General features: G+C 48.7%; 2 protein-coding genes across 2 annotated transcripts; one reads left to right on the plus strand and one right to left on the minus strand.

The window, feature by feature from the left end:
* Window positions 1–478: 478 nt before the first annotated feature.
* Window positions 479–2,513, minus strand: LOC124665963 (guanine nucleotide-binding protein subunit beta-like protein A). The gene is made up of 2 exons (XM_047203323.1): window positions 1,573–2,513; window positions 479–802 (listed from the first exon to the last, which is right to left on the minus strand). The coding sequence occupies exons 1-2, from the start codon at window positions 2,455–2,457 to the stop codon at window positions 689–691; spliced, it is 999 nt and encodes a 332-aa protein (XP_047059279.1). The 5' UTR covers window positions 2,458–2,513; the 3' UTR covers window positions 479–688.
* Window positions 2,514–11,314: 8,801 nt separating this feature from the next.
* LOC124667298 lies at window positions 11,315–13,407 on the plus strand. The gene is made up of 7 exons (XM_047204602.1): window positions 11,315–11,558; window positions 11,909–11,980; window positions 12,195–12,262; window positions 12,351–12,492; window positions 12,563–12,643; window positions 12,757–12,849; window positions 12,936–13,407. The coding sequence occupies exons 1-7, from the start codon at window positions 11,322–11,324 to the stop codon at window positions 13,035–13,037; spliced, it is 795 nt and encodes a 264-aa protein (XP_047060558.1). The 5' UTR covers window positions 11,315–11,321; the 3' UTR covers window positions 13,038–13,407.
* The last annotated feature ends 6,395 nt before the right edge of the window (window positions 13,408–19,802 follow it).

A 19,802-nucleotide genomic window follows, 5' to 3' on the forward strand; every position in this document is an offset into this window, starting at 1 on the left:
CGTTTCCAAGAGAAGAAATCAAAAACTCTACACGTCAATTTTGCTTGCTGTTTTTATGTTCATTGTTCCATGAACCAAAAAAAGATGATTGCCAGTGCACATTTGGTCCAATGTGTGCAAAGTATTAATATTTGAACTCAGCATGTATTTTTGGCTTGGCTTTAGATTTACCTTCAGTTGGAAAGTTTAGTTCAGCTTCAATTGTGGCACCTCAGTACCAATACTGCTTTTTCATCTAAGTGGCTTTACACGATAGACATTTTTCATATACTCAAATCTCTGCTACCATTCTAACTCATCCGCATTTTAACGTCTGTATTCTGGTATAACTTCGGATTACATATCATAGGATGCTCAGATGGATTCGGAACTCTTGTTTGCCAAGCAGGAACCACATCAGCATTCCAGGAACGTTCAAAATGGTACAGGAAAAAACATCACCAACTGAATATACTACCAAGCAGCAGCACAGATTTCATGATTCATGCGACAATATATTGAGCAACCAAAACACAGTGCAAATGAGTACCTATCCGCATTATCCATGAGAACATGACTGACAGAGGCTAAGACACAGATAGCAAATTAAGCAGAAGTACCAAGGCAGACATTATGCCTTTAGACAGTCAAAACAGAAGATACCACAGCAGTTTAACTGAACAAGGGCCACTAAAACAAGATGCGTAATCTAGCTCGAGTAGCTGAACCCTGAGATCTTATAGATCCTGATGGTTCCATCAGTGTAACCAGCATAGAGAGTGCTGCCATCCGCGCTCCAGCTCAAACAAGTGCAGTAGAGCAGCTGTGCAACAGTATGAAAAAATTGTAAGATGGCATTCAAATACAATAGGATTTAAATTAACACAGCATTAGGATCTAAACTTAAGAAAATGAACAATTAGATCAGTTTAAAGGTGAAGGTTTTGATAATTAGACCTAGGCATGCATTGGAGAAAATAAGTAAAAGATGCTGATCTTTCAAAAAAAATCACTGCCAACTACATTATAGGCTAGATAGCAAAGATGAACATAGAACTTCAGATCATTGTATTTAACAAAACCAAAATAAATTTAGCAGAGAATTACACTGATAGCAAGCTGAGAGAAAATTTTATGACAAAAAGCTAAAGGAACACACATCTAAAGGATTACAGGATTGCCACATTCTAAACTCAGTATATTAAAGCTAAAAATAATGCTTTAGCAACGTATCAAGCAAGATTACAGTCCAATAACATTACTATGCATCAGCTTCTTTTCATATCTACTGACTTTAGATAAAATGGGCACTTCGGATCACATTTGGTTTATATGATTCGATAGAGCAAACTAAAACCATTCAGGTAATCTAAGATTAAATCTTAGGATTGGGGTTTTTGGCATGAAACTAGTACAGAACAGTGTACTACATAAATTTGACTACTACAGCAGCTACAACAAAATGAAACAGGTCTATGTTGCCACAACAGTAATAAGCATATCATAATCAAACAGTAAATCTACACAATCAACAATAGGAAACAATAGCAACGATATGGAACTATTTAATGATGGCAGGCATAGGAAACAAACCTGTTTAGTGGAGACTGTGATCTCGGGCCTAAGGTCCTGCACAATGTGCTTTGACTCAAGATCCCAGATCTTGATGGAATCATGTGTCGCCGCGCAGAGCCAGTAGCGGTTGGGCGAGAAGCAGAGCGAGTTGATAATGGAGCCCGCGTCCAGCGAGTAGAGCTTCTTGCCCTCACCCAAATCCCAGAGCAAGGTGACTCCATCCTTACCACCAGAGGCGCAGAGCGAACCGTCTGGGCTCACCGCGACGGCACTGACGTACCCACCATGGCCATCGAGGGTGTTGCGGAGCTTGCAGTTGGTGAGGTTCCACACCTTGACGGAGCGGTCCCACGAGCCCGAGACGATGGTCGGGGCGAAGTTGTTGGGGGAGAAACGGACGCACGACACCCAGCCGTTGTGGCCCTCGCCGCCTCCGAGCTCGCCGCCGATGGTGTACTTGCACTCACCGAGGGTGTTCCAGAGCTTGATGGTCTTGTCGCGGGACGCGGAGACGATCTGACGGTTGTCGATGGAGAAGGCGACGGAGAGGACGTCCTTGTCGTGGCCAACGAAGCGGCGGGTGGTGGCGCCGGTGGAGAGGTCCCAGAGGCGGAGCTCGCCGTCCCAGGACCCGGAGAGCGCGAACTGGCCGTCCGAGCTGAGGACGACGTCCTGGACGAAGTGGCCGTGGCCGGTGAGGCGGCGGAAGGGGACGCCGTACTCGGAGCTCGAGTCCTGGGTGGCCTGGATGGGGTTGGTGAGGTCCCAGACCAGGAGGGACTTGTCGCGGGAGGAGGAGACGATGAAGGGCGAGTTGTCGATGGGCGTGGCGATGGCCGTCACCTGGTCGTTGTGGCCGCGCATCACGCCGGCGTACACGAGGGACTCCTGCGAGCCGGCCATGGTGGTGGGGCGGAGGGAGGAGGGCTAGGGTTTGGTGGTGGGGAGAATGCGGCGGCGCGGGCTGGGGATGAGAAGGAAAGCGGGAGAAGAGGGAGGAGGAGGCCTTTATAGTGGGGGCGGCGTAAGACGCTAGGGTTTCGGGGATGCAGGGCTTTGGGCTCAGTTCAGCGGAAATCGTGACCGTCCGATGCATCTATAGGGCTCTCTGGGCCGTTATGTTTGATCGCCTTCAACATAAGAGGCCCGTGGAAAATGCAGCATCTGTCTATTGGTAAACCAGGTCCATGAGCATGGGCCTCTATTGCTGAAAACTGCTATGAAAGCAAAATATGCTTTGGTCCTCTAGAGAGGGCAATAAATTCTTTGCTTTTATGCTTCTTGAAAAGATTTGTTATTATTTTGACCATGATTAGAAAGTCCGATTATTGGAGATTCAAGTTAAGAATTATGTCATGTCATGTTATAGGCTGGTCGCGAAAGGTACAACATTTTTTTAACTAGGAACTACATTTTCGAAGATGGATGATATAGTTTGTTTTTTTCTTGAACAAGGAAGGGTCCCGAAGGACTTGGAACTCCACTAAATAAGGCAGCGGAGCTACAAATATTATTGATGACATAATATAAGAGGAACAAGACACACTCTAGCCCGATCTGGGGAGGGGGCGTTCGTTCTTATTGATGACATAATATAAGATGTAGCATTTTTGCAAGGGGTATAATGGTATGGGTAATTATTTCTTCTTTCCGGCTGGTCACCCATCCTTAAGTTGCTCCAAACCAAACAAGCTTAACCTCGATTTTTTTTTGAGATGAGCTTTTTAATAAGTTACAACTTGTAGATATGAGTATTCTACCAATTCTATTAAGTCCTAGGCTAGGATGTTACGTGATACTGGTCAACCGCAAAGCAAATATGATATTGTTGATATCTGAGGGTATGAATCATCTGACATCCTTTTTGGATTATCCAAGGTCCTCAAACTAAATTATCCCATATAGCTAGCATAACTTTAAATGTCTAGACGGCCAACTTAGTCCATTGACAAATTTGTAAGCTTCTTCTGCTCACTATCGAATATTATATTATCAGTACTGCACATCCAACTTATTATGGAGTATTAGTTTGGCTTAATATTATTGTATTGGCTTTTATATATTGTGATGTGTGAACAAGGTGCACAATTTTGGCCAAAGTTTAGTGTTCCGCTTGGATAGATACTTTATTCATGTTATTTGCATAAAGGGAAAATTTTGTATGAATATTTATTTGAAGAAAATTGTTCCTTCGTGTAGGAGTCCTTGATATTTTGCCTGCAAATTTGCGGTCACATATATAACACATTTATAAGTGAGAAATGTGTCTAACTCACTTAATTAGAAAGTGGATGTATAACCCCAACCACTCAGGTTTAAATCCCAAGGAACACTAAAGACTTGCGTTTTGATGCATTGATAGATAGAAAGAAAAGGTTATATGTACATGCCCATAAAAAGGACAGCCACCCCGCACTACAACTCGACCTAAGAAAAGAGAAACCATAGTTTAGGGGAGGAGCTGGCGGACACCCCGGGCTCCCGCGTCCTCCCGGGCTCTCGGAGTTTTTATTATTTTAGAAAGTCATTGTAGAGGCTTCTCCTACATTATTACTCCTTTCGGGAAAAAATACCGCATTTAAGTCCACATCCAACCGTGATCTGCTCACTTTGAAATGGGCTAACAACATAAACGTTGACCAACGGGGGAATGATCCCTCCCTTGGTTATACGTTGTTAGGTAGGATGAGACTCTCCCATGAACGCTAGGATGATAACCAAGTTCACCCCTCCCTGCGAAATTACCGCGAGATACTGTGGAACTCAGTTCTCATGGGCTGACAACATATTGCGGCTAGATCTGACTAGATCGGTTTACAGCTTACATTACTTTTTCCTGTTTCCTGAAGAATAGAAAAGAGAGAGAACTGTAAAATAGAAATCAAATTTGAGGATGCAGCTAGAACAAGTTTAGCCTGGCCGTGAATGAAAAGAGCCAAACGTGCTGCCCGTCCACCTCATGCGGGGACGGCTCATCGCAGAGAGCCAGACGAGCGTTCAAGCCACGGAGCCTAAGTGCAGCGGCGCGATGCAAACGAACGCTGGGTGACCATTTGCGTTGTCTTGACCGAAAATTCGTTTAGCACCACCTCCAACGACGCGACGCAAAGTGATCGGGCCGTCCGCAGAGACGCAAACCAGGCACATATTTGCGGCAGGTTTGCGTCTCTGCGGACGCTGCGCGGGCGTGCAAAGTGTCCGCTCGCGTCTCCACCTGGCCCGCCTGTGATGCGGCCTAAGGCCACGTGGGTTGCCCGATCTCACGAATTGACCGAGTGAAAGACGGGGGGGAGGAAGAAGACGAAGAACGCGGCGAAGAACACGATGAACACACGCAAACGCACGCAACACAACCCGATACAATTCCGGTTTACTCCCGATAGCCCGAACCACTATCACGATAGAATCCCTCAAGGAGAGACACGAGGTAGAATCCCCGAGAGAAAGACCGATATACGATCTATGGAGTCACACGTGTGAGAGGCCGCGGTAGAAGGTAGAATCACAAGTGCGAAAGATGAATTATATAAGGAGTGCCTTGATACAACTCATAGATTTGTGTCTAAGAGAGGAGGGGGTTTCCCTAATCCCGGAGGGATGGTGGAGGCATAAGCCAAGTTCTCACTCAAGTTATGTCTTACCTAATGAAGGGGGAGGTGGGAGCCTATATATAGGGAGCCACTAAGGAGGGGTAGTTTAGGCATACAAATAGCATAGAGTGAGGTTACATAGGCTAGTCCCAAGTGTTGGAAGTGCATGGGGAGGGCGGATTGTCCGGCCTTGATGGGGGTGGCCAATCCGGCCCGGAGTTGATGCTTCATGCGACTTCTTCTTCTTGGCGATGTCGGACGCATCTTCTTCCTTCTTCTCTTCCATGCCTCCGTGGCCTCGGCCTTGAGTGTGGTTCTTGATGTTGACGCGCATGATGAAGCGTAGACCGTTGGTCGGGCTACATCATCTCCCCCCACTTGAAAAAGAGTCGTCCTCGACGATGAGTCTTCATGAACGTGTAGAGGAGGTAGATGACACCAACGCTTGAATGTTCCTTCACTTGTCGAGAGCCCTATCAATAGCACAAGAAAAGCAAAGGAGCAATCAAAGCGTAGCCAAAGTTCAATGTGTTTAGCAAGAGGCCGTAAGTAGAAGGAGGTCACCTTAGCAAGATGCCGGTGTGCTCTCATCGAGAGATCTTGGGTAGTTGAAGTATGTGGGCGGAACCACTCATTGACGCTCATCCACAAGTCACGTGTACCTTCACAAAACAAAGACCAAGCAAAGTATATGTGTGCGTGATAGATGAGCATATCATCAACGACATGTCCATTCATGTTCACAACACCGTTAGCACAACACAAATATATCAAGAATAATGCATATGCAAGATCAATGTGTAAGAACTCCGTATCGATATCTTCCAAATGCGGAAACACAAAATCTCCAAATTGTGAGATGACTATGATGTCCATCTCATGTAGAAACTCATGTGCATTATTGCACTCAAGGCATCGGAAAGAGAAATTGTTCAACATCCTTGAAGCAATAAGAGGAGAATTTGGCAAAAACACATAAGGGAGAGTGTCCAAAATATCATCAACATGTGTGCACACAAACCATCGGAAAGAGAAATTGGTCCTCATATTTGTGGCAACACCAACGGTAAGAATCACATCATCATGCTTGCAAAAGAACCATAAGAAAGAGAGATTTTTCGGCATGTTCAATGCAAAGCATAGAAAAAGTATTAGAGCCGGGTTCGATCTTGTACTTACTTGTATTATGCTCTCAAGAGCTCGTTTGGTCAACTCGTGCTCAATCGAGGTTGACCTTGTCTTCCGTGTACCTACACACACAATAGGCAAAGCAAAGAACGTGTGTGCATGGTATATAAACACATCATCCATCATGATGGTCCATTTCTTTTGCACATCACCATTAGCATTAAGCAATTTACCATAGTAGATGTGGTGAATATGCGGAGTAAACATGGGAACATGCTCAACATGGATATATGCAAAGTTTTCAAAATGTGAGAGGTCTATGGGGGCAATCTCATTTATAAGCATATTAACATTATGGCAAACCAAGCATTGGAAAGAGAAAGTATTCAACATTTTGGTTGCACTAATGGGAGAATATTGCAAGCATGTAGCACAAAACATGTTCAAGTTTGTATCATAGCATGGCATGGTCAAATTGTCACAAGCAACTATTTCCACATGATCAAGAATGGTGGTATCACAAGTATCACAAGGGAAAGTGAAAGAAGCATATGGCATAGCAATAGGATCATCCAACTCATGCAAGCACTCACAAATCATCATGTCCACTAGTGGGATCATGGCATCATCAACATCCATATAGGTACCTTTGTAGTCCCGCTCATATGAGGTAGGTGTTGTGGAAGAGGTAGGCTCGATGTGGCCTTCATGTTCATCTTCAAGCAACAAGCATGGTGTGATATCATCATCTTCATGCACCATGTACATCTTCTCCATGATCGGCGTCTCGTCATCCATGGAACCTAATGAGACACTAGGAAACACACTAGAGGTAGAGGGTAAGTTGTTAGAATTTGAAATGGTCTCACATGACCTATCAACTACCACTCTCATCTCACTTGGTGTATCACTCATGCTCTCGAAGTGGAGGCACTCATCAAGCTAGGGAGTGCTTGGCCTTGGCCTGGGCGTGAAGCAGGTGGAGCAGAGGCCTGGGCGCGCGGCTTGGACGTGGCCTGCTGCGGGCGGGCCGGTGGTTGGCTGCTGCGGGCGCTCGCTTGAGGCCAGCGAGCTGCGCAGCTGCGCGTGGGTCAGCGCGGGCCTGGAGGCACAGCGAGCGGCGGCAGGAGCCAGGGGCCAGCGGCGGGCGGAGGCGTTTGGGCGAGCTGCGCGCGGTTCACGGATGGGATTTGGCGGCGCGGAGTGGGCCAGGCGGGGCCCTGTGGCGTGCGCGCGAGCAGGATAGATGGATGCGAGCTAGGAAGCGGTCGGCGCTGCAGCGTTGACCTGCTGGTCGATCGACGGCGGGTGGGCCTTGGCCGGGGCGAGCTGAAAGCCAACGAGGTCGGTGACCGATGGATGCGCGCGATGGTGGGTGCGGCAGCGAGACGGAGTTGGTGGCGCGCGGCGTGGACCTTGAACTGGATACGATGAACTCGAGCTGCTCTTGCGCTGTTCTTCACGGAAACGGACAGAATATCCTCAGATTCGAGCGAAATTGATGGAATTGATCAAAGAAAATATGGGAGAATGATAGATCAGCACAAATAACACCAAATCTCTGGATCAAAACCACAAACAACTCAACAAATCAAGAGATCAAATTTCGAGCTATTTTTTGGGCAATTTTTTGGGATATTTTTCGAACGAAAATCGGTGGATTTGGGGGGTCAAATTCGTGGTAACCTTTGCTCTGATACCATATGATGCGGCCTAAGGCCACGTGGGTTGCCCGATCTCACGAATTGACCGAGGGAAAGACGGGGGAAGGAAGAACACGAAGAACGCGGCGAAGAACACGATGAACACACGCAAACGCACGCAACACAACCCGATACAATTCCGGTTTACTCCCGATAGCCCGAACCACTATTACGATAGAATCCCTCAAGGAGAGACATGAGGTAGAATCCCCGAGAGAAAGACCGATATACGATCTATGGAGTCACACGTGTGAGAGACCGCGGTAGAATCACAAGTGCGAAAGATAAATCATATAAGGAGTGCCTTGATACAACTCATAGATTTGTATCTAAAAGAGGAGGGGGTTTCCCTAATCCCGGAGGGATGGTGGAGGCATAAGCCAAGTTCTCACTCAAGTTATGTCTTACCTAATGAAGGGGGAGGTGAGAGCCTATATATAGGGAGCCACTAAGGAGGGGTAGTTTAGGCATACAAATAGCATAGAGGGAGGTTACATGGGGTAGGCCCAAGTGTTGGAAGTGCCTGGGGATGGCGGATTGTCCGGCCTTGATGGGGGTGGACAATCTAGCCCGGAGGTGATGCTTCATGCGACTTCTTCTTCTTGGCGACCTCGGACGCATCTTCTTCCTTCATCTCTTCCATGCCTCCGTGACCTCGACCTTGAGTGTGGTTCTTGACGTTGACGCGCATGATGAAGCGTAGACCGTAGGTCGGGCTACATCAGCCTGGCAGCGAGTCTGCATCGAGGGCATCGCATCGGCGGTCGGCGCTTCCGCGTCTGCGTCGCAGCCTTCGCCATCAATGGCGCGGCTGCCTGTTCTGCGCACGCACTGGTGGGCGGCGGCTGGGCTTCTGCGCCGCCTTCAATGACATCGTATCCCGCGCGCGGACGCCCTTAAAAGTCCACCGGCCACATTCCTCCTTCGCCCACACCTCCACTCGCACCACCACCGCCGCAGCGCCATGGGGAAGAAGAACGACTTCGAGGCCTCCGGCAGCGGCAGGGACGCAGAGGGTGCCGCTGCCCGTCACGCTGGGGAGGCTGATGCACGGAAAATGGATGCCGTGCGAGGCCTGGTCTGGCGTGCAACTGCCTGGCGGCTGGCGGGTCAGCTGCCGCCGGGTGCCCATCCCTCCCGTCCCTGCGCGCGAGCCTGATCGGACCGTGGAGATCCGACAAAGGAGGCGGTACCTGCCGCCGGACCTCCGCACCGATCCGGCGTACGCCATCGACTACGAAAGTTGTCGTACCTATCTGTTGACCGAGACGGATAGGAGGAGGAGGGCGGGCTTCATGGGCGACATGGATTTTCCCTTCGAGCGTCCACCGCCGACTCGTCCACGAAGACAGGAGGCGCCGATGGGGCGTCAGCAGCCACCGACGCGCGCGCAGTACAACGACGCCTACGACGCCTACGGCGACGAGGATGACTACATCGAGGCGCTCGCGTACCATAACGAGGAGGTCAAGGACGACATCGATGACTACGTCTCCGAGATGGCGAAGCTCGGCGTCCTCGTCTCCGAGAACGACCCGCCTGTGCAGCCGCCGCTGCCCCGCTACGCCACCGGCGTCATGCCGCCGGGCCTGTCGGAGGATGAAGCCCTTCGACAGGCGCTACAGGACTCGGCCGCGCCACAACCGCCGTCGTACAATCCCTGGGCTCCTCCTCCGCAGCCGCATCCCTGGGCTCCTCCACCGCCGCCACAGCCGCATCCCTGGGCGCCTACACCGCCGCCACAGCCGCATCCCTGGGCGCCTACACCGCCGCCACAGCCGCATCCCTGGGCGCCTCCACCTCCAGCATCGCCGGCGCGCCCTGCGTATGCTCCCCCGGATGGCAACTGGCCGTGGGCGATACCGGAGCTCATCGTGCTCGACAGCGACGACAAGCATCAGTAGGCGTTAGGTTTTTTTTTTCATGTTTAAACTATGTAAATTATGTTTTCATGTTTTAAAAAAATGTTTCGGCCAAAAAATGCATCGTGCCGCTGGAGGCACCCCCGACGCAAACGGACGCGTGGTCGATTTCGACCATTTCGACCGACGGAAACGGACGCGCGCGGACATTTCCGAACGCTAAAATGCGTCGCGCAGGTGGAGATACCCTAATCCAAATCCCCAACACCTTCCAGGTGTCAGCCTCTCCACTCCAATCAGGTAACTTATCGTGGTACGGCAGAATGCCACGGAAACTTGACGTTTCGCAAAAACTGTCCGTGGATGATTGCACCCGGTCGGGTAACTCAACAGTTACCAGAATGATGAATGGGATCGCCCATGAAAATTGGTGGCTTTGGCAGGAAAAGAGGATCAGTTTCCCAACGATCATCCCAACTGCCAAGCGCTTTGTGGAGAATTTGCACGTTGGGTTGGGTTGGGTCGGCTAGCTCCTTTTTCTATTCGATTTGAGGAAACAAATGCTGTCACAATTGTCTTCTTCTTCATATAATCAACAGGGCTTTATCAAAAAATATAATCAACAGGGAAAGACCATCACATACTGCATCACAAGATAAAAAAAACATTTCACATAGTGCAAGGCTAAAACTGTTAGTGATAATTAAACGTGTACGTAGTAGTATTCAATACAGTTACAAAACGGTGGGTCATACTAATGCAAAGGTTAGTAGCACGAATCGCGAGGTGGCGGATGATTCTTCAGAAACAAGAAGGGCGGTAGCAGAGGAGGGCCACCTAATTAATCGATCGATCTCTTGCTTCTCTGGATGTTTGGGATCTCCAAGTCCCGCCTTGCAAGCGTCCTAATCTTCTGTTGTTGCTTCTCTAAGACCCCTTCGGCTTGTTGCTGCTCTGTTGTTGGCCTGCCTCTCCTACTCGTATCTTCTTTTCCTCCTGCTCCCCTTGGTCTGCATATCATATCATCTCTTCCTTCGTTCGTGAAGAAAGCAGAGATCCTAAGGAACGACCTGCGTGCGTGCTATGTCTCAACTCATTCTCATGGTGTAATAAAGCTCCTGCCTTTTCCTGTCCTGCACGGCCTTCGTCTCCTTTGCCTTCAGGTAAGTAACATGTAATCCAAATAGCCTTTTTTCATATCTCCATGCATGGGCACATGGCTCTTTTTAGCTCCTTTTTATCAGAAAGGATGTTTGGTGAAGAGATTGCTGAAAGCAGCCACTTTTATGCCGTCTCGTGTGATGTTCGTGGTCTAATTCTTGTCATGTGGTGCAAATCAACATGGATAATAGATTTCGTGGCGCCTGTTCCGAATATTCTTTCAGTTATCATGTCCGCGAAAATAATCACGGCTGCCTATGTTGTCCAAGGCTTTGTTTTGATCCAATCTTCGCCGTCTTCATCTGCAGACGATCGACTCAAGGATGGCGGACCACTTCGCGCTGATGACGGGGCGGATGATCACGGAGGCGACGCTTCAGTCAGCCATTCATCAGGCCTTCGACGTTCCTTCCGGGAAGGCTGATTGTGATCATCATGATCATTCTGTTTTTGAGGACGGGAGGATCAAGAGTGGCGTCGTGGTGGAATGCAGAATCTGCCAAGAAGAAGGTGATGAAGCTTACATGGAGACCCCTTGCTCCTGCAAGGGTAGCCTCAAGGCAAGGCTATCTGTTCCTATTCCAGATTGATAAACTATTCGAAGTCTGAACCTCAGAATAAACTCAAGCTCAGAACCAGCTTATCCATTACCGCATCTTCAACCATGGAAGGGAGCTCGCTTTCGTATTAGATTCTTTCATTCAAAATGCCACTTGGAACAAACTTTCTATTTCCCAAATCACTATCAGCGAATTCCTTCTTCCTTTGTTGCTATCGCGAGGGTGTGATCTCTGGTGTTGATTGCATCATGATTTTCACATAGATTCGACTACCCTTTTATTTTTCTACCAGATGCCTATTTAGTCATTCCAAATTTCCAATACTTGAATTAGTTTGTTGCTGCCTGCAGTACGCTCACCACATATGCATCCAGAGGTGGTGTAACGAGAAGGGAGACACCATATGTGAGATATGCTTACAGGTGAGCACTTCTGAAACTGCCTTACCATAACAAGCCATTCTCAACTGATGCAAAAAAGAAGTGGCCGAATTCAGCTTGCCCGTTTCTTCCTAGTAAATCAGTTTTCAGTTCAGATCTATACCACGAGAGACGATGAGAAAACCATCATCAGTCTTTCCAAAAGACAGTGCAGGGTTTGTTGACTAATTTGCTGTCTCTGCTCCTTATGGCGCAGCAATTTACACCAAACTACAGTGCTCCTTTGAAGTTGTTTCGGATCGGAAGAAACCAAATTATCTTCAGGTGTCATTTTGGTGCTTCAGATCCATGGTAACATTCTGGTACGAGAAGGGGTTATATCTCATACAGCCTAGCCCTCTTTTCACTGTAGGAGAACTGGAGAAACACTAGAGAACCTCAATGCTGAAGAAAACATTTCGCAAACGGCTGGTCATGCTGTTGGCACATCAAGCTTTGACTCTCAAGGTTCCAATCCGAAAGGTGCCACCTACTGCCGTGTAATTGCCATAGCTGTAAGTGCTGCAGAACGTAAAACCTTCCATCTGGACACGAGTAGCCAACTAATGCACATGTAACCTTCAGTTGATGGCTCTGCTAGTGCTCCGTGACGCGATCTCGCTTCTCCTCGGCGGCCCTGAGGTGTACTCGATAGCACTGATCACGGTAAGAGACTGAATCCTGTAACCCGACTAAACCTTTCTATAACTTTATTGCTCTGAATGCTATTCATGGGCAACGGAATTACCTGGCTGATACGAATTACGTTGATGAGACAGCTGCTGATGTTGAGAACAGCCGGAATTGTCATACCAATCTACATCATCTTGATATCAGTTGTCACATTGCTCCATCGGTACAATCAACACCAGGTCTGTCAAACACATGTACATTCATTCCTAGAAAAAATCTTCACTTTCATTCACAATGTAACAGGGTGTTCATGATAATGCAACAGGGTGTTCATGACGTAACGCCAGTTTCAGAGCCAGGAAGAGCAGAGGGCTTACAGAGCCAGCAGTCGATGCCAACACAACAACATGTTATCAGCATCCAGTAGCAAGCTGCGGAAGGAAAACTGTGGTTAGGTTCTGTAAATATCTGTCTCATTGGATGAAGTTGGCGAGATCTATGCTGGCTTTTATAGGATACAGAGGATGCAAAATCATTGCAAGTGTAGAGTTGCTTCGTAGAATCTTTGTACACAAGGCATACTAAAACAGATCCACCTAACTTCACAAGTCATGAAGATGAAGTGGGCATGTGTATATAAAATTTAGGAGTGCCCTCCCACATTCCTGGGAAAGAGAAAATTGTCCCCAGCTACAGAAGATAACAATCACTAAAACGTCTGTATTTTCTTTGAAAAGAGTAGGGAACTGAAACTGCAGCTCTGTAAAAAAACGTGCAATCCTTCACGCTTACATCAATGATACAGTACATCAGTGTCTCTTTGCTTACACTACAAAATGATTTTGCTTCAGAAGTGTTCTCTTACTCTCTGTCATTGCGAACTAGAAAGAACAGCAAGTCTGGGCTACAATAATAACAATCGAGGATAAATTAAGCTATAACATAGAGAGAAAAAACACAAGGCTAGTTTATACGAGAAATCCATACGCATCAATCGATGCAGAGGCCGGAGCTTTACCCTTTTCTAAAAAAAGTTTACACGAGAAAGTACTACCAAGTTCAACCAAGTTTGATACAGATTCCCAATACTATGATGGAACGTAGGGAGTACATCACTCTGAAGTAAAGAACACTATAAAGAGAACAATGCTTTTTTTTTTGCGGGTAAATAAAGAGAACAATGTTAACTCAATGTGGGAGTATATCACTCTGGAGTAAAGAACACCATAAGAGAACAATGTTAACTCAACATGGTACGAACAATTGAATCATACTTGAGCTACCTTTAATATAGATCGAACCGCATAGTCTGTTAAACCATTCTTTATGTGCATATATACCACATTTCGATGAAATAGAACACATTGGATTAGTTGTTAAAATCGGCATGGTGTGCTTTGTTAAGCACTAAAATATCTACTGCACTATTCATATCTGAAACTAAGACAAATTGAAAGGTTCATACAGTCTAAAGCCCTAAAGGTTAAATCTACGAGTAATCCCCTATTGCAGGTGCAGGGTGCCTACAAATAAAACTACTCACTATAAATAAATAAAACTATTCCGACCGAGAACTAATGCTTCGAGGTTTCCACATCTTACTGAAAATTGTGAAAATATAAGCAAATGACCATATGATTTAATCATAAAAATTAGTAGATTAGCATGGTCATAAAACAGTAGTCAAAATAATTATAAGATGAACAAATTATATCTGAACATGATAAACATATCACATCTACTCCAAACCCTAGGATTAGAAACTCTAGAAAGAACAAAATCACATACGGTGTAGTTAGAGTAGCGGCAATAGCAACAACAACATCAATGTTGTCTCCCATGCTAAGTTTGCCGAAGAGGTCGTTGATGTCGTGATGCCAGTAGTCACGCTAGAGCGCTCCCCCAAAACTTGATGCCACTCACCCGTACAGGTCCACGAGTGGTGGAGTTCTGGAGGCCTATTGTCTGGCCTGTCCCATTCTGGAGGAAGGTAATCTCATGTGGTGTTCCGACTTCCGATTAGGGTTCACATCAGCGTTTATATAGTGCAGGCAGGGTAACCGGCTGATAACGTGTGCATTAATGACTAGCGAATTAATACACGACAACATGCATGGGTATGAGAATCGAGAAGGCTCCTCTCGCGTCGCTCCTCCAGGCGACCGAGAGGGGCAAACCCTAGCCGCCACCCCCGCCCCGTCCGTCCTCCCCCCTCTCTCCCTCCTCGTCGCCCCCAAGGTGCTGTCGGCCGAAGGCCGCGGCACCGGTGAAGGGAGCGGCGGGGATTTGGTCCTCGGCTGCGGCCCCCGGCGCCTAGCACAGCCGCATGGAAGGAAGGTGGCCGGGCTGGGCTTGCCAGGGCAGAGGCCGCTGCCCGGCGACGCTTTCCACCCCCGACGCATCTCCCCCTTGGTCGGCGAATCCGGCAGCCGCTCCTCCGTCCGTGGCGGCGGGTGGCTCTCGGGATCCGGCGGCTCGGTGGCGGCGGCCTTCGGTGCTGGAGGGGCTGCTGGTGGTGGTCTCGGCGGGGCCCTGGATGCCAGAGCGGTGGCTCTGGATGGTGGCAGCGGCGCCGCGAGCGGTGGCCCGTGGCCCTGGCCGTGTGGGCGGCAGGGTGGCGGTGAGATCTAGTCCGGGGTGTCATGGCGGCCGGTGAAAATTGAGCCTCGACCTCGGTCTTGGCGGATGATGGCGGCGTCGGTCGACGTCGTTACCTTGTCGAAGGCGTCATCTTTGCCCGTCTTGGCACTACACTCGGCGAGTTGGGGATGCGCGGCTGCCGGTGAAAACCGTGCTCCGCCTCGGTTGGCGGACGATGGCGACGTGTCGCGCCGCTACCTTCTTGAAGGCATCGTCGTCGTAGTCTGTGGTCTCTCACTCGTGCTGCTCCGGGGGAAACCCTAGGTCCGGGTCTCCCGGATCGGACGATGGCGGTGCGCCCTGCGTCGTTCTACCTCTTGGGGCATCGTTTTTGGAGCAGTTGCTGGATGTTGGCGGATGTTGGTGGACTAGTATTCATCTACCACATTGTTGGCGTTGAGTCTCGGTGGCATGGTTCTGCAGGGCATCGACGACGGATGCGGGATGATGTATGCGTGCAGGATGGTGGAGCCGTCTGGCGTCATGGTGGCATCGACGGCAGGTCTTGCAAGGTTAATGCGATGATCTCTCTTGAAAATGGAATCGAGGAAGACGTCGGTAGCAACTTCTGTGGCGTGTGTGTTGGCGTGCGCGGAGAGTCTGCTTGACTGGATGTGCTTCTCACCTGCTATTGGGCGGTTTGGGAAGACATTTGGTTTTGGATGATGTGAGTTGGTGTATTGTCACCCCGTTCATCCCACTGTAGGTTTAGTGAGGTGGCTTCGAGGTTGATCTGTTGTATTGTTCTGGTAAGGTTTTGTGAATAATCTAATAAAAAAAGCAGTGTGCATCCTTTGGATGCAGAAGCTGGGGCGATATTTCCCCCATTTCGAAAAAAAAATGCATGGGTATGAGCTCGGCTTAATCCAACAACCCGTGTGTCGAGGGTACTCCTCGGCAATGCCCTCCGATTGGGGCTTAGGGTTGATGGAATCCTGCAAGCTGACACGAGACATCGGTTCACAGACAAGCGGGGAGAGCGATTTACCCAGGTTCGGGGCCCTCGATGAGGTAAAACCCTTACGTCCTGCCTGTCTGTTCTTGATTATAAAGATATTGGGTTACAATGGGGTGCCGAATAGTTCGGCTGAGATCTCGTCGAGAAGCTAAGTGCTATGATGACCTAGCTCTAGACTTTTGGTGGCTAAGATTGCTAAGTTTTATTGTGTCCCTCGGCAGCCCCTCTCCTGGCCTTTATATAGGAGGCCAGGTCTCAAGAGGTCTAACCGAGTACGACTAGGTTTACAGTAGTTTTAAATCTAATCTTTCCTTGTTCGGCCGTCTCTTTGTCTTGCCTGTCAAGGAATCTTCTGGTGCGCCATCCAAGTGGCCCGTCTTGCCTCCAAGTGCCTTCATGGGCCTCCAACTAAACTATACGGGATAGGGCAATGTCGGTTACCCGAAGGGTAATGCCCACGTCAGTAGCCCCCGAGTGTCCACCCGAACATAGTTCGGGTGGAGACTAAGCATGTCTCCTTCGATGTTCTTCTCCATGATTGTCCTTGTTCATCTTGAATCAGCATCATCTTCTTCCGTCGGGTGCGCGTCGGCGCTCCCGATGGGAGTAGCCCCGAGTCTAGGTACGGATGCTTGCAATCCGTGCGTAGACTCAAGTTGTACCACTCGAACATTTTACTCTGCCGAAGTTTTTTCGCAAGTCTTCATAGGTCATCCGATATATTTTCCGCATGCAAGGGATGATGAGTAACGTGCCCAACTTTTGCTGGTTAACTGCCGATGGCAAAACAACGTTACCCTACACAGAATCAAGTCCCCGGGCATGATCCTGGAGTGCAAAAAAGTTCTGTCGGGTGCGCGTCCAGCGCTCCCGATGGGAGTAGCCCCCGAGTCTGGGCACGGGTGCTTGCAACCGGGTGCAGACTCAAACTGAGCAATTATCTCTTTCTTCAAACTTTTTCCTTCGAGTCTTCATTCTGTCGGGTGCGCGTTCAGCGCTCCCGATGGGAGTAGCCCCCGAGTCCGGGCACAAAACCATCCGATACCTTTTATTCCTTCGAATGCTTCAAGCATTCTTCACGACGTCATTGATGACGTTTTACTGACATCTTGATTTTGACTGATAAGACGCGACCCACTGGGCCTGGCCCTATTTTTAAGCAATATCCGCTCTTCTTGCACGGTTACCAAGGCGCCCCCTCGATTCCCGCAGCCATCAATGGAAAAAGATCTCCTTAATGAACTGGTAGCAAAGACACGTGCCTACACACTTGTCGTAGCATCTCCTCGCCCTTCTTCTTCTTTCCTTTGCAACTACTGCGCCGCCACCACCGCTTTTCCGGTCTTCCCCAGATCTCACAATGGTGAAGAAGAAGAACCTCACTGCCGCCGCCAGTTCTACCAGCGGTGGCGCCGCCGCCAAATCCTCCTCAAATCTTCCGAAGAGGAGCGCTCCAGATGCTCCCCTTCCAGCTTCGGCGCCGCCAGCGCCGCCAGGCTCGATAGCCAAACCTGGGGATTGGCTAGCATCCTCCATCACGAAGCGTGATGAGAAGAGGGCCCGAAGCCTTGGATTAGTCTCCTCCGACGAGGGGAACGTGATTCTTCCAGGTGCGATTTCTCGGCCCAATCCCCCTGTTGGTTTTTCCGTGGTGTTCCTGTCATTCCTGTATCGAGGTCTCTCGCTTCCTGCCCATGAATTTCTTCACCATCTTCTGCGGACTTACGAAATCCAACTGTGGCAACTCACCCCTAACTCAATCCTTCACGTTGCTGTGTTCATCACCCTCTGTGAGGCGTTCTTGGGCATTGAGCCCCATTTTGGGTTGTGGAAAAAGATCTTTTATGTTAAGAGGTACAGCAGTAGCAACGGATCCTTTGTCATCGGTGGAGTGGGGTTTGTGGCTCGTTCAGAGGTTAACTATTTCAGTTTCCCAATGAGAGAATCCGTGCAAGGATGGAGACTGAAATGGTTTTATGTCAAGGATTCTTCAACAACCGAGTCCCAGCTTCCTTGCTTTGTCGATGTCCTTGAAGCCAAGCCGAAGGATTCTTGGAAGAACATTCTCTCTCCCGACGAAAAGACAGCAGCCGACGAATTATTCGCCAAATTCCTTCGGATCAAAGAAGCCGATGGTCAAACTATGATCGGTACAGAGGTAGCAGCGGTGTTTTTGAAGCGTCGAGTCCAACCAGTCATGGCCAGAATCCGCCCGATGTGGTTGTATTCGGGTACAAAGGACGAAACCAGGATAAATATCGCCGAACTGTCGGAAAAGGAGCTGCTTGACGAAGTCCGTCGCCTTACTCTCTTTAGTCAGGAAGACTCGATTCCGTTGATATCTTCTTATACTCCCCTTGATGCCGATCATCCACCATCAGAGGTATCTTTCCTTCTCATATTCTCATTACGCTGCTTCCACTTAGTTAATATAATTACTATTATTCTTATTTATTTTTCTCTTCGACAGATCCCCATAGTTTCTGGAAACATGCATGATTCGCCGAACGATACTTCTGAGGGAAGAGGCTCCTCAGTCCCTGTTGATTTTCACACTGTCGAGCGCACAGGCCCAGATGGTGGACACGATGATCCGATAGATTCTGAAGCTGTTCACACCGATCTTCCTTCCTCAGCCGATGATGCTTGCGACACAGAGGGATCAGTGTGTGATGATGACGCTGATCGTGATGCCTTTGTTAATGCAGCTGTGGAGGAGACTAGGGCTTCACCCGTGAAGAGATCAACCGGCGTCTTTGCCGATGAAGACGATCTCTTCGATATGTAAGCACCTCCTTCCCTGAAGCCATATTTTGTCATTTTATTCTTCACATTCCTTTCATAACTTCTATCAATCATTTCTTTTTTGCAGTGATTGCAGTGACGAAGGTTTTATTGAACCTCCGTCTAAGAAAGCCAAATCTGGCGCTGCTCCACCGGAGGTTGCGGCTGCTGAAGCTTCGGCTCCTAAGGTAGCCCCCGCGGCTCAGGTATCGACAGCCTCCTCCCTTTCTAAGGGGAAAGATGTTCCCTCAACTGCCGCCGCCGTGACTCCCCCTTCTGTAAGTCCTTTTTCGATTACACCACAAATTTTCCTGGTGCGTACCTTGTTTAATGATTCTTTGTCAAACATCTTTCTTTCTCAAGGACCTGCGAGGTGTTATATCCTCTTTGGAGGCCTTTGCCTCTCAGTTTACTTCTCTGGAAGCAGACAAAGTTCGGCTGCAGGAGGAAGTTAAATCTTCTTCTTTGAAGTTGGATGGCGCCATTAAAAAGGCCGCCACAGCTCGCCAAGAAGTCGACTCCCTGAAGGAGGAACTGGGCAAACTGAAGGAGAAGCTGAAAGAAGAAGAGGCGTCGAGGCTGGCTGCCGAGGCTCGGGCAGCTGAAAAGGATGAACTCCTTCGTCAGTCTTCCTTGGCTTTACTTGGTAATCTCTTTTGTACACCTCTATCGATTATTGCACTTGTGGATTCGATCCTTTGTCAATGACCTTTTCCATTTCATTCTCTTGCAGAAGCCGCCAACATCCCTGCCAATGCCTTGGACAAAGTTCCAAACAACTCTCCGGCAAATGGTGTGTCGATGACTCTC

This window comes from Lolium rigidum, chromosome 6, assembly GCF_022539505.1.
Source record: "Lolium rigidum isolate FL_2022 chromosome 6, APGP_CSIRO_Lrig_0.1, whole genome shotgun sequence".
NCBI lineage: Eukaryota > Viridiplantae > Streptophyta > Magnoliopsida > Poales > Poaceae > Lolium > Lolium rigidum.

Bases quoted from the DNA above. Each gene is read 5' to 3' on its own strand.
- LOC124665963 (XM_047203323.1), bottom strand. From the start codon at position 2,457: ATGGCCGGCTCGCAGGAGTCCCTCGTGTACGCCGGCGTGATGCGCGGC. The intron at 803-1,572 runs GTTTGTTTCCTA...ACTGTTGCACAG, and splicing joins TCACAGTCTCCACTAAACAG to CTGCTCTACTGCACTTGTTT.
- LOC124667298 (XM_047204602.1), top strand. From the start codon at position 11,322: ATGGCGGACCACTTCGCGCTGATGACGGGGCGGATGATCACGGAGGCG. The intron at 11,559-11,908 runs GCAAGGCTATCT...TGCTGCCTGCAG, and splicing joins CCTGCAAGGGTAGCCTCAAG to TACGCTCACCACATATGCAT. The intron at 12,644-12,756 runs GTAAGAGACTGA...TTGATGAGACAG, and splicing joins ACTCGATAGCACTGATCACG to CTGCTGATGTTGAGAACAGC.